Source organism: Drosophila subpulchrella, chromosome X, assembly GCF_014743375.2.
Source record: "Drosophila subpulchrella strain 33 F10 #4 breed RU33 chromosome X, RU_Dsub_v1.1 Primary Assembly, whole genome shotgun sequence".
In the NCBI taxonomy this organism is placed as follows: domain Eukaryota; kingdom Metazoa; phylum Arthropoda; class Insecta; order Diptera; family Drosophilidae; genus Drosophila; species Drosophila subpulchrella.
This window is the reverse complement of record NC_050613.1, coordinates 5,255,475-5,269,031: the sequence shown is the minus strand read 5'-3', so window position 1 is coordinate 5,269,031 and position 13,557 is coordinate 5,255,475. Positions and strand designations below refer to the sequence as shown.

The 13,557-nt window shown below is 43.7% G+C and overlaps 2 protein-coding genes across 4 annotated transcripts in view; one reads left to right on the top strand and one right to left on the bottom strand.

Moving 5' to 3' along the window:
* The first annotated feature begins 1,748 nt into the window (after nucleotides 1-1,748).
* The window catches only part of LOC119558303 (frequenin-1), a 34,705-nt gene continuing 22,896 nt past the window's right edge, over nucleotides 1,749-13,557 (top strand). The window contains exons 1-2 of one of the 3 annotated variants that reach the window (XM_037871703.1): nucleotides 1,752-1,831; nucleotides 1,952-2,204. The gene's annotated coding sequence lies outside the window, so the exon portion shown is untranslated. Of the gene's footprint in view, nucleotides 2,205-12,192; nucleotides 12,462-13,557 lie in introns of those variants that run through there. The other 2 variants (XM_037871702.1, XM_037871704.1) reach the window with 2 other exon arrangements.
* LOC119558302 lies at nucleotides 3,542-4,535 on the bottom strand. The gene has a single exon (XM_037871700.1). It carries the CDS (start codon nucleotides 4,450-4,452, stop codon nucleotides 3,706-3,708), a length of 747 nt encoding a protein of 248 aa, XP_037727628.1. The 5' UTR covers nucleotides 4,453-4,535; the 3' UTR covers nucleotides 3,542-3,705.

Here is a 13,557-nt window from a genome sequence, read left to right as displayed (position 1 = left end):
ATGAATTTTGCCCGTAGATGCGCCGACAGAGGCGTCGGCAGAGGCGACGGCAGAGGCAGCGGCAGAGGCAGTGGCGGCGGCAGCTTGTTTATCTAGGCAGCCCAACTATTTATAATAAAAGGCTGCCAGATTAAAAACCAAAATAGATTCTGTATCTGCAGCTGCATCATCTGTATCCGTAGCTGAATCTGAATCCGAATGTATCTATACAATCCGCTTCATTGCTGGGTCGGCAAAAAAAGAAAGGAGCAAAAGTGTATGAAACAAATGGGAAAACAATGGCGCGCAACTGAGAAAATTAACAATTTTTACATTGGCCCCCCCTCCGCACGCCCCTGACCTGCCCGAACTAGTACAAATATACAATAATTATAATTGGCCCGTTTCGGATTCGAATTCGATTCTTTTCGGCATCGGCATCGCGGAGAGTGGGTGAGTAGGCCGCCGGGCGTCGACGTCAGTGACGCGGTATCGCACCGCCCCCTTCCGAAACCCCCCTCGCAGGTGCGCCCATTAAAAACCCCTCTTTTGAACGCAATTGCGAATTTATTCTTCGCGCGTTCGCTGGACTGAGCTGCAAATTGAAACGGGAAATGGAATCGCTGGCTGTCCGTCAAGTGATCGCCACTTGATCATCGTCAACGATCCGCAGATGAGAGGCCCACGGGAAGTACTTCAACTAATGGGCTCTTAAACGATCTGGAAGAGCGTTTAATTGAAGCGAAAGGGCAACAATTGCAGCTCGATTCAGAAACCAATCAATGTATAGGTATGCTTATAAACTTGTGATTCATGAGAGCAATAAGGCTGTCGAAGAACAATGCATTTAATTATAGATTATTTTCGAGAGTATTTAATACTGGCAAGAATTTGAACTCAAATACTTTGTAGGCATATAACATACACTACAAATATAAAGATATATGGCTTTTGGGTTGAATTTAAAACGTTTAAGTATGATATTTGGAATATTTCTGTTTATTTTATGTTGGCTATCGCAATGCCTAGCAGCGAATATACAAACGATAAGACTGTTCCAAAAATATCTTAAAGTATTTTCTAGTGTCTGAGAAGCAATAAAAAGCTTAACAAATTGATAGTGTTTTTGTAAACGGAGGGAAGTGGGGCATGTGCTTTATTTCCAAAGGCTCTAAATGATAATATCTGTCTTGTTTTATTTTCCGCTATTGGGGATCTTCGCTTTTTTTATTATTTAATTCTTTCGGAGAGTATAAATATTTTTCAGGAACTAGCTTATCTTTTAAAAAACCCATTAGATTGTGAGGTACCTAAAGATACAACACATTAAAGTTAAGCAGAAGTGTCTGCAAAGTTCGTATCGCTGTTGATAGCCCAACCGATCTACAAATAGGAGCAGCAGCCCAATAAACGGTTCGTTTGATTTGCCTGCTGCCCGTGTCCGTATCTTTATCTGCAGATGTATCTGTATCTCTATGTGCGGCTGCCGTTTTATTGTTTATTTGCCTTTTGTTATTCGCCAGAATTTTTATTATTTACTATATTTAGGCAGAGGCCAAGAGGAAGAGGGCCGGGCTGAACCTGAGCAATAATTAGTCACCGCCGAACCACGACAGGCGGTACCTGCAAGAAATGCAAAGTAAATTCTTCAATTGCTCAATTGCTCTGCCCTCGCCGGCTGCGCTGCTTGCGTCGACGTCGACTGCGACTGCGACTGCGGCAGCGACTGCGACCGAGGCCCAGGCCATTTGTGCGGCTGCTGGCATTCGATTGCCATTCGCACAAGTTGCATGTTCGCAACTCGGTTTTCGGTTCGGTTTCCTCATTGTTGTTCTGCTTTTCTGTTTTCTCTGTGTGTTTTCCCTTTTTCCCCGATTTTTTTTATATATTTTTTGGGCTGCTCGCGTGCCCTGTGCATATTTTAAATCACTTCCTCTGCCAACGCCTTTTACCACCCACTTTCTCCCCCCAGAAAACAACCAGTGAATTCTAATTAAGTGTGCGCGCTAATGCGTTAAACGGTTTTGCAATTTGTTTTTAAGCCAAAGACGAAAAGCCTTTGTAACCGTCCCCTGTATCTGTATCTGTATCTGTTACTGTTTCTGTTTCTGTTTGAGTGGGAATTACATTTATAATTGCGCTTAATCAGTCGATTACTGTCATCGCAAACACGGGAAAGCCAAAGACTCACCGTAGCGTTCGATGACCACACAAATGAGTGCCAGGTATGTCGTTATTGCATTCCCCGGATAAACAATATTACCCCATATCCAGCACAAGCCCGATAATTAGGCAGATAGCCCGTGGCAAAGGGGGGTTCTAATGAGGGCCACTGCAATTGGCTTGTAGTTCTATTCGATTTGCGGTCCACGTTTGGTTGGTGTTATCTTTGGGCGCAAACTCTGCGGTTATTTCGGCAGTTTGAGGGCCTCAACCCAATGACTCTGCCCAGTACTCGAGTATTCTTTCATTGTTTATAAACAGAGGTTACCGAAATCGATGTCAGTCTTGATTTCTGACTGACAAAGAAAACAAAAGCTGGTTAACCTGTGGTTATACAAACCACTTTAACTCGGTAACCGTATTTGACAAGCAAAAACTCAGGCTGGTCCCACACGAAGTGAGACAAATACCATTTAAGAGTGTAATTTTCATATTAGCTTTGTCTCAACCTACTGTTACCAACCAACAATTATCGAAAATTCACAGTAAATGCTAGAATGGTTTAATTAATAAGATCAGAGGTTCCTGAAAGCGTGTCTGTCTTAGTTTCAGGCTAGCCAGGTGAACACATGCTATTTAATCAGACTCGACTTGCAAGACTAATAAAAGGTCAAACACACAAAGAGATTTTTTTTTTGGTAAATTGACCAATGCAAATAGAACTATATGGAATATTACATGACTATTACAAATAGTTGCACAGTTGTTATTTCAACAGTAAAACGATTGGATTATTGCCTTAGCTGCATAGGTTATTTTGTGTTTGAGATAGGAAAACTTCATCTTAGCAGGCTGAGCTGTCATTTTATCGAGCTGGAAAATACTAAGCTGGCAGTCGGAGTCCCTGTCGGAATTAGCTCTAACGTATGCAACGATACAAATTTTCTTGACGGTCCTGCTTGTAATTACCAATTCGGTCTAGCCCTTTGGATTATCAAGTCAAACTTTACTTAAATAATTGTTTGTTAAACCCTCAACATACTTCCACACTAGCTGGAAGTCAGGTGCAAGCCACACTTCTGAACTCACTTTTAAAAAAGGTAATTTCAAAATTACTTTTTATTTATTTTACTTATATATGACTATGCTACAGTGGCGTGTCTATAAATGGTTGTTTTATAATTTTATACATTTATATACATTTACTACAAACAAAAGTTTGCTAGCTATATTTTATATGTTGTACGACTACAACAAGTTATTTAACTACAATCGATGGGTTAGTAACATTCTACCCATTCTACCCGTTACAGTAACTATTTTATGGGTCAAATCAAAACATTCGTCTAGCCTTATCCTGCTTTTACTAACCAATAGTTACCGATTCATTCCTAGAAGGTTCCGAACTCAACAAAATTTATTTTGATTAATATGAACTGTATCACAAGTAAAAAATTTAAGGAACCGCAGTGTCTTTGAACAGGTGTATGTGTCTTTAAAACATTTTTTTGGGACTTAAATTTTTTTTGGGCTAATTGGCCTTTGCTCTCGGGTCTGGGGTTTTTAGAGCCCCGTGGCTTCCAAGTCAAGGGGCTCCGAATTCATTTTCTGCATACAGATGTAGCACAAACGCTTGTAAATGAGGAACTCGGGCGATAGAGTCGGCAGGAGGCCCTTCCTGGTCCGCTCGAGACTTCTCTTCCGGTGCTTCTCTTGGATGAGTTGGCTTCTGGCCGAAGTTTCCGGCAAGTAGCCGATCAGCAAGAACTCCACCGACACCCGCCAGCTGCCGGCAGTCGAGTCGAAGGCGGCGATGAAGATGGCGAACGAGGTGACCAGGCGAAAGTAATCGAAGGCGACGCCAGTCAGGAGCAGGGATCGCACTCCGGGCCAGTAGTCGACGATCCAGGAGCCCCATTGGGCCCCGCCCAGGGCGAGGAACAGTTCGCGAGTGATGCCCAGGAAGGGCTGCCACAGCTGGCGGTCCATCCACTCGGTCAGCTGGAGCACCAGCACCAGCTCGGCCAGCAGCATCAGCAGGCAGACGCGATGACGACACCGCCGGACCCAGCGCGGCCGGTACTGCAGAATGGCCAGGATAATGCCGCAGCCGAAGAAGAGGCCCGCCCAGCGCTGATTCTCGCCCATGGGTAACTGGCTCAAGGGATCCAGCGGCGATATGGGATCGTAGGCCAACAGACGCAAATGGTTCCAGTGGACGAACATCCCGATGGCCACGATCAGCCAGGACTCGTAAAGATCGCGCAGAATCTCCGCAGTTACTTTGCGGTTTCGATAGCGGTGCATCATCTTCGATCGGAAAGTGAGGTTTATTCGATATAGTACTAAATAGTTGATCAGAGGATGTTGTATGTTGACCGTACGATAGGGGACTAATGTAGACTCTGATATTCAGAGGGGTTTGTCTTTGAGGTTCTGTGTGACGACTCCTTTGATTGGTTTTTTTTAAAATTTGTTGTTGGGTATTCATTTTAGTGTTATTTATAAGGGCTTTGAATGACTTCCTTTTGGTTTCATGACATTGATTAGCTTATATTCTCCCATAAGAGAGTTCTCGTAAATGAGCCAGCAACTGAACTCCTTTGATTGGCATTTAGTGTTATTTATAAGCGGTTTGGATGACTTCCTTCTGGTTTCATGATATTGATTAGCTTATATTCTCGCATAAGGGAGTTCTCGTAAATGAGCCAACAACTGAAGAATCTTTAGTAGCACAGGCAAGTGTTTATGCATCCCTCTCTTTTTGTTCCTCCTATCTGCCTCCCTCTCTAGCACTCTATGTGTGCCGCAGACACACTCACACACACGTGCCCATTGAAGCCCCGAGGCCTAATGGCTGCCACAGTGGAATAACACCACATATTACCACTAAAAATAATTAAAAAATCTAGAAGGTTTTGCAAGTGAAATCGACAAGAAGAATAACATGTTTAATATGCTACCTTATTGTACTCATTTTTGGAATAAATTATATCAAATTTGTAGAAAATACCATGCATACCGTTTGTAGTAAGTACCATATATTTCCATTAAAAAAATTGGTTTAAAGTTAAAAAATGTTTTATATGCTAGTCTGTTATTTGCATTTGGATAGATTTCCATTAAAAAAAGTTTAAATTCAGTAGGCATTGCCAGCGAAAATACTATTTTAGACCAGTTTATTCCAGCCGTTTTCGAATAAATACTATTTACTATATACCATTTGTAGTAACATTAGCATAATCTAGAATCTAGTAGGTATTGCAAGTGAAAATAAAAAAATAATAAAATGTCTTAAATGCTAGTTAGTTGCTCCCATCTTTGTAAAAACAAATTTTATTTTATAAATGGTGAAGAGGAGATCGCATTTCAAGGTTTCGCTGGATTATCTTGCGGGCAAAAAAAGATAAGATAAATAATTACATCTTGGCGTTTTTCTAATTACTGCATTTTCCTGTTCTCTCACTATCTGGTTTTCGCTGAAGGCGTTGCCTCCAAGGTGTCTGGTTGCTACAACTAACCCCACCGTGCCGCCACCCCACCTGCTGCCCCTCCCCGCAGCCCCCTCCTCGTCGACGGCTCGAAGTAAACAGCATTCGAGGGTAGTGTAAACAATCATTGACCTCGTTCATATTTCTTGGAGCGTTCGCTCATTTGCCTTTGGCCCGAGTCCCAGACGTTGACTCTGCCTGGTCGCAATTAAAATTGTTGTTTAGCTAGTTGCCCCTGGACGACGGTGCTCCCTGGCTGCCCCATCCCATCCCCACCTCCTACACATTGCCATCCTCCAGATTTCGCATTTCGTGGAAGGAGAACCATTCGGCAGTTGGCATTTGGGCACCAATTAGCCGCCGAGAAAAAGGCAAGAATCTGATTCTATTGCGATTTCTCAGCCCCGGCAAATGATGATGAGCATAAAGCACAAAGGCAAGAAGCCATAAGGCATCAGGAACTGAAGGGAGCTCGAAGCCGAAAAGAGCCAAATCACGATAGGCTCAACGGCAAAAACACAGAGAAGTGAAACAATCGGGGTCCGGGTTACCCCAAAAGCCGAACTGGGGCATACGCTTTAATGGGGAATTTTCTTTAATGGCCAATATACTTGCCACTATGAACTACTAAAGTTTCGCGAGCTGTAATCCACTCTGGCAAGAGGATTTCTAAGTGAACTTTCGACAAAGAGTTTTGAGTTAAAATGATTTACATAATGCAGCCCCGAAGATTCCCATTTTGGTAATTAAGAAACCGATTCGCAAGTGCTTTAACTTAAAACTAAGCAAAAATAGTTTGTATGGGTAGTCATAATGGGTTCTTAGCAATGCAAGTTCTTTGCGATTTTTATTTTAAAGTTATATTGGGAGCCCTTAAAATAAAACACAAAGAACTTGTATTGCTAAGAACCCATTATGATTACCCAAACAAAAAATGTTTATATATATTTATTTTATTTCCTTTACTTTTTAAACCAATTAGGGTGATTGAAACATACTTTGTAGTTAAAATGTAGTTAATTTTTGTTCTACAGAATGACTGCGTTCTTTTTGACCTTCAAATTTCTTTTACTTACAATGTGAAAGAAATCACATAACATTAAGATTCTGGCCTTATCTCACAGCAGTACTACCCCTTTTCTTCATAGAGCATCAATCGTTGCCCGGGGATGGTGAAGCGAGGGGCGAGTTTAAGCGGCTTGTTTGCAGCCAGCCCATATTCCATATCCCTTGGCCCGATCCTGAGCCTGGGCCTTAGCCTTAGCCCGTGGCCCAACATCGAGGCAGGCAATCAAGGATAACGCGCATTATCCCGAGGCCCACATATGGAGGGTAACGATGGGGTCACGGGGTTGGAAATTGGTATTTGGTATTTGGGTGTGCGTCGCTGCGACGCCAGCATAGCGCTGGTTTAGCATTTTTATGTGTCCCGACCCGGATCCCACTCCACTTCCCCTCCTCGTCCTCCTTTCCCTGGCCTACAGAGACATTATGTAGTTGGCTTTATCGCAAACGATTTGCCAAACACAATATGACGTCGACCAGGACCCAAGAACGAAGAGCGAAGACCACGACCACGACCACGACCAAGACCACGACCAAGAATAGGACCAAGTCAATGGCAATGACAATGGCATGGACCACAGAACCCACACACATTAAAGCACATGTGCGATAGTTGGCAGGCGACTAAAATGTCGGGGGCCTTAGCCCTTTTCTTGACGGATGGGGTTCTTCGTTGTCTTCTAAAAGTTCAACATCATATTCCAGATTTGAACTATTAATGTATGTATATCAATTTGATGTTATTCACTTACAAGTAAATTTGATAATACAAGTTGAAATTCATGAATATTACTTAATTTGACATTTCCTTTGAAACATACCTTTCATAATTCTGCTTCAGTGGATTTCATACTAGTATGTTTGTAATTTATAAAACGCATTTTAAATGATTGCATATAACACCAAATTTAAATTGGTTTTTTTGTTTCGGTAGGCATTTACATTTTATTTTGTAAACAACTTTAACTCCAAACAAATAAAGGAAATATATTTTTTAATATACTTAACACTGTTTTTTCAGCCATTCACTTACAATTTTCCCCCCAGCCTTTGCTTAACCTTAATCAGAGATTTCTCCTCATTTTTAGCTGAGTGCCTGCCAAATTTGCCAATTGTTTTCAACGACTTAAAAATTATAATTAATTTCAAAATTTTATGTTTGCCACGCCTGCCACATTTTATGCTTTATATTATGGTTCTTTTTTATCTTTTACCCACTTTCCCTACGTTACTTTGTCGCCTGACCTTTTCTTAATATGTATTTGCCACACAGTGGCCGTTTCTTTTATATTGCGACCTGTTTTTGTTGCCTCTTTTTGTTGTAGTCAATGGAGCGACGATGGAGGCTTTTGTTTACTTGACGCTGCTGACTTTTTAGGGTCCTTCCACCGTTTATATGGCGCATAAAATTAATAATAACAACAAATGGTGCAGATGGGCGGGTTGGCAATGGGGGTTGTAGAGGGGGAGCTTAAAGATCTTTCTCTCTATCTATCAAGGCTTAAAGGGAAATAGTTTCGGTGGCGAGAGGAGGCTGTGGATCTATGTACATCCACCCTAATCATCAATTAGAGCTGGGTTTTTAATATTTTGACAGTCTGCCAAATCAGTTGCAACTTGCTCTCGAGTCCCTACTCAAATATCAAGCATACGCCACGTTTTCCTGCCCCGGCAGGGCACACAGTCAGTGCCCCTCGATGTATCTCGTCCTGGTCCTCCTCCTCCCCCTCATCCCCCAGCCCTGTTTAGTCTGATGCTGGCGCCGGCATTTGGTGAAGTGTCTGGAAGCTGTCGCCTCTGGCTGGGATCGGGTGTGGGAATGGGTATCGGGTGGCCTGTTGTCGAGCACCCGTTCACACGACACTTCAAGTGTTCCCGGCCACCCAGCCACCCAGCTACCCAACCACCTCCTTGGGCTCTTGTTTGTTCCTGTTCTTGCCACTTTGGAAGTGCGTCTATTAATTTTCATATCGCCAGCATTTCTCAATACGCCCGTGTCTGTCGTTCCTCGCTCATTTTGGCTTATGAGGCACTTCCTCGTAAATTCCCCCGGCTGCCACACACACACATACACGCACACTCGTCAAATTAAATAATTATGCGCTTAATTATTTTTGGGCGTAGAAACGCCCAAGATGCTGGGGAAAATGTTTAATTGTTTTTTAATTTGTATTTAAATGCGGCAGGCACTGAGCCAGCTAATAGACATCTGCGGCGCGTCTGGAAAGTATTTTGGGGGCGCTAAAAGTGGGTGGTGGTGAGGAATGGCGGCTATTAAGCCACTCTAAGCTCCCTGAACAGATTGATTCCCCAGCACCAGGCGTCAGCTGGCATTTCTCCCTCTGTCTCCGACTCTGTCTCTGGTTTTCCTCTAGTTTTTCCTCTAGTTTTTCTAGTTTTCCCAACCGCCCCCCCCCCCTTGGCGGCCACTTGGCTGCGTGTGTGTGCATAATTTCCATTCGAGATTTATGCACTTCGCTCTGCATTTGGTTGCCTCTTCATTGTTTTTGCCTCTGCTTGTGTTTACCTCGTAGCCAGTTTTTATAGCCGTTGATTAGCATAGTGTTTGTTGCACGCATTCGAATGCAAGTGTCTTGGATTTGCGGAGTCTCTACCCCTTTAATTCCGCTTCTGCTCTATTTTACAGCTGGAAACTTTAATGGGTTCTTGGATTTGGCTCCTTCTTGTTCTCGGCTCATTAGCTTATTTAACAAAACTGCCCAGCAATGCAGCCATTCGCCGCGGGGGCCATTCGCCAACCGAAAATTGCATTTGCCTGGCTCCCGACTAATGCAAAACTTATTATCCGCTTGCGCCGGCTTACGTGCCCTAAGCCCCTTGGAACTATTCGCTCCTTTTCGTTCCGCCCAACCCCATCGCAACCCCTTTTCCATCCTCTTGCAACGCCGACGGCACTCGCCAAAAACTGAACATAAAATGTTGTCGGCTTGAGGTTTGCTTCGCCTAGTGCTCCTTAACCCTTCACCAGCCCCTAAGCCAACCCATCCCCCCATCCCCTAAAAAAACCACCACCATGTGTAGTGTGCGCACTAATTACGACAAGGTCGGTGCACTAATTAACAATGGCTTTGAGGCAGCTGAACGATATGGCGCTCGAGCGAGGGCGGAAAACGCCCGAGAGACCCGTGAAAATCAACTTTGCATCAACAACGTCAGTGGGCCAAACTCCTCGGCCCACGCTGCGTATGATAAATGTTTTTGTTTCGCATTCGCAGCGATAAGCGAAATGTAGGACATAGGGATGGATTGCCACCTGACCACTCGGCGTATGATACATTATCGCGGTGATTTCCCCCTGATAGTGGTTACAGCCGGAGTTGTGACGCCATTCGAATTGGGTAATTCTAGTCTGGCTCTGCACAAAATTATCGAACAATCAAATCAGAACTTAAACTATACACACAAAATACTCTTTGGTAGAACTAACAAATATATATTAGGTCAATTGGTAAAAACCAATTGAGTTGGTGATTTGATCTATGAAATAGTTACTCTTAGGTTAATAATAAAAAAAGTAACTATAAAAAAGAATGCACCCTACCGATCGATTGTAGTTAACTGATAAAATATAGTCTTGGTTCACGGAGAGCTAGAACCACTTGGGAATTATAAACAACACATCTCTTACATTTAAACTCTAACGCTAGGGTAACTATTTTTGATAGTTAGTGAAGTCTAAATTATAGCAACGACAAACGTATCAATTTTAATAGTAGTTAAACTATTAGATAGTAATCATGGCATAAACCAATACATTTAAAAAGAAAATTACTATTATTTATAGTTACAAAACTGTGTGAACTGTTTGTCTTGACTAAGAAAACTTCAATGTATGTAGATAAGAAAAGAAAGATTTTAGCAATTTAAACAGGTTAATAATAATCTTAAGTGGGGTAAGAATTATGTTAAGCCAGTCCATCCAACAGTTTAGTATCAACAACTGAAAAGAATAGGAAAACGAAATTTGCATAACTTTTTCTTTTCCATAATCTTGTTTTGGGGTGTTTTTTTGGGATCCATGCTCCTGCGTTGAACATCCTCGACCCCTTTCCACCAAAAAAATTCCCACGCTGCTTATGATAAACAATTTTCGTTGTTTATGCGAGCTGATAAGCGCGGTGGGCGGTCAGGTACTCCCGGCGGGGGGGGCGTGGCGTTGGCGTGAACATCGCTGATTTAATGCCATTAGATTAGATGAGATTTTTCCGTTTGCGATACGATTTTTCCTGGCGCCAAAAAATCGGTTGGCCATTGGACCGTTAAACCACAACGAAAAGCTCCGCCGCAGCACGAGCTTTTTGTGTCGCAGAAGGAAAGCTCCAGTGGTGAATTGAGGGAGTGAGAGGGCAACAGGGTGGGAGCGAGAGGGAGCGAGAGGCACTCTGGCGTGGGAGTTAATGCTCGTAATGTCGAATTACTGGCGTTCCCCGTTTCGCGTTTATCCTCCTGTATTTATACAACCGAGCGATGGATATTTTTTTAAGCCGCTGCCTTTTCTTGTCAGCCTCACGCACACCGGTCCACAATCACGCACACGCACACGCTCACCCACACGCACACACATGGCTCTGTGGCACATATTAATGCGCTAATATTACGCATACGGCACGTTGCCCCCATTTTGACTGCATGAGCTCGCTGGCTGTGGGGCTTCCTGCACAGGTGCGCGCAGATGAATACAAATGCAAATGGAAATTAATAAATTGCATTACGTAATTAAAAACAAAGCAAAAAGGAGACAGTGAAAGGCCGAAAGCGTAGCGTAATTGAATCGGAGCTGGTGCAGAAATGGTCGCAATTAAATGCATTGACTGCAAAACTGTCAGGGACACTTAACGCGAAGGCATTTCCCCAAAGAGGAACTTAAATATTATCCGATTTCATGATCAGATTTTGGGCTGTCAGCTGCCCGAGGACCTTTACCAATTTGACGGCAATCTCGTCGGCTGGATCTCAGGGCCCCCGGGCATTGTGGTTGCTCCAGCTCCTCCAAGGGGATTTCCAGCAGTGTGACCAGAGCGCCCGGGGCAGCACGCAAAGAAATAGAGAGGCTGTGCGCGGCACTTGATGCCATTAAAATAAGCCACGAATTTATTTATTTATTAAAACTACTCGAGCGCTATCTGTGTTGGCTTAGCTGCCTTCGCCTTCGCCATCGCCAGCGCCATCGCCATCCTGATGGCCCCTGCCCCTGTCCATCCTGGTGCCCGAGTCCTTCGCAGCCTCACGGCTTCCGGCGGAGGCTGCTGCTGCTGCTGCCACGATGATTGCGTTCTGCAGAAAGCTCTACGGGATTGCGGGGGAGTTGCGAGGGAGTGGCGTGGCGCGGCGTGGCATGGCCTGGCCTGGCCTGGCGTGGCACCACGAGGACGCGCCTCGTTAAACTTCGTCGGCGGCTCGTATCAGTAAGGACATTCGACCTACTGTTGATTGCGCTCCGCTCCGAACCGAAGCTTTTCAGTTGATTTTCAGACCGTGCCACGAACGGAACGAACACCCGAGTCCGGAGCCATCCGAGTCCTAGTCCGCATCCGCATCCGAATCCGCATCCGTATCCGAGTCCGAGAGTTCCGCCCATCCAAAAGCCGGAGTCGCCGCAACCGCCTCTTTTGCATCCTTTTTTTTCTGTTGTTGTTTACTGTTGGTGGAGCGCTAACAAATGTAAAAACAAAACAAACAAAAAACAAAAGCCGATGCCGAAAAATCATAACCGCAGAGGAGAGGAGAAAATCTGTTTGGAATGTAAGACAAGTTTTGGAAAATATTTTCAGCGATTCCGATGTTTGTTTATTTGGCTTCGGTCGGGTGTAAAGGGCTTAAGCCAGGCAACTATTGCCCAGCCAAGTGTGAGGCTTTTGCCAGTTGATGTCCTGTCAAAGAGCTCCTTTATTGATAAAGCCACACGAACACAAACACAATGAGCCAGCACACACATAGCCACACACACACACTAGAAGAGTCAAGTCTGACAACTTAACGACTTACTTAGCCAAAGAACCAAATAAAAAGCGGGGGACCAAGAAGCGAAAGAAAAATGCTGAAAAGGAAAGAGGACCTAGAATAACATGACCCTTGAAAAAGTGTTGAAAGAGGGGGTTTCGGGGCTTTTCGGGGCCCCAGGTTAGACGCAGCCTAATAGACTGCCCAGGCAACCCATAAAAGGGTAACTGAGTGGCACACACGTTGTAACACATTGTAACTGGCACTCTCCCTCTGTTCGTCGCCCACCTCTCCGGTGATAAAATATTCAATTTTTGTTCCCACTGTTTGTTTCCCCGATATACGTATACCCTATATCAACTTTCTGTCAGCCGGACACTTTGACATAGGCTTACCATTGGATAAGTGCACATAATATGTGTTTGTCCTGAAGAGAACTTATGATAGAAACTTGAATATTTATGGGCTAACATGTCTAATCTTAATATTATTAGTGACTTTATTTGAAGGGTATATGATAGTCGAAGCTTACACTTTTCTTAACTAAGTACTTCCAACGTAATACGTTTTATAATTGTAAGAATCCAACTTAAACAATATACCATATATATAAGACAAGATATATTTAATATATTGAAATTTTAGATATTTATTTTCTCCAGAGGTTTTTTCTCTGCGAGGGTATTCAGAACTCCGTTATATCACCCAAAACTTTTCACCATGCCATTTTTTTTACCATCTAATATATTTTTGCTAATTCTTCTTTGCTCTTTGCTGTCCAATAGATGCTTCTTCCTTATCCCGCTGTTGCTCTTTAAGGCGCCAGACGACGTCAGCGTTTCTAGCCCCCCCCAGCACCCACGCCCCTGACATCCTGCCACCCCCCCTCTCACCTCTC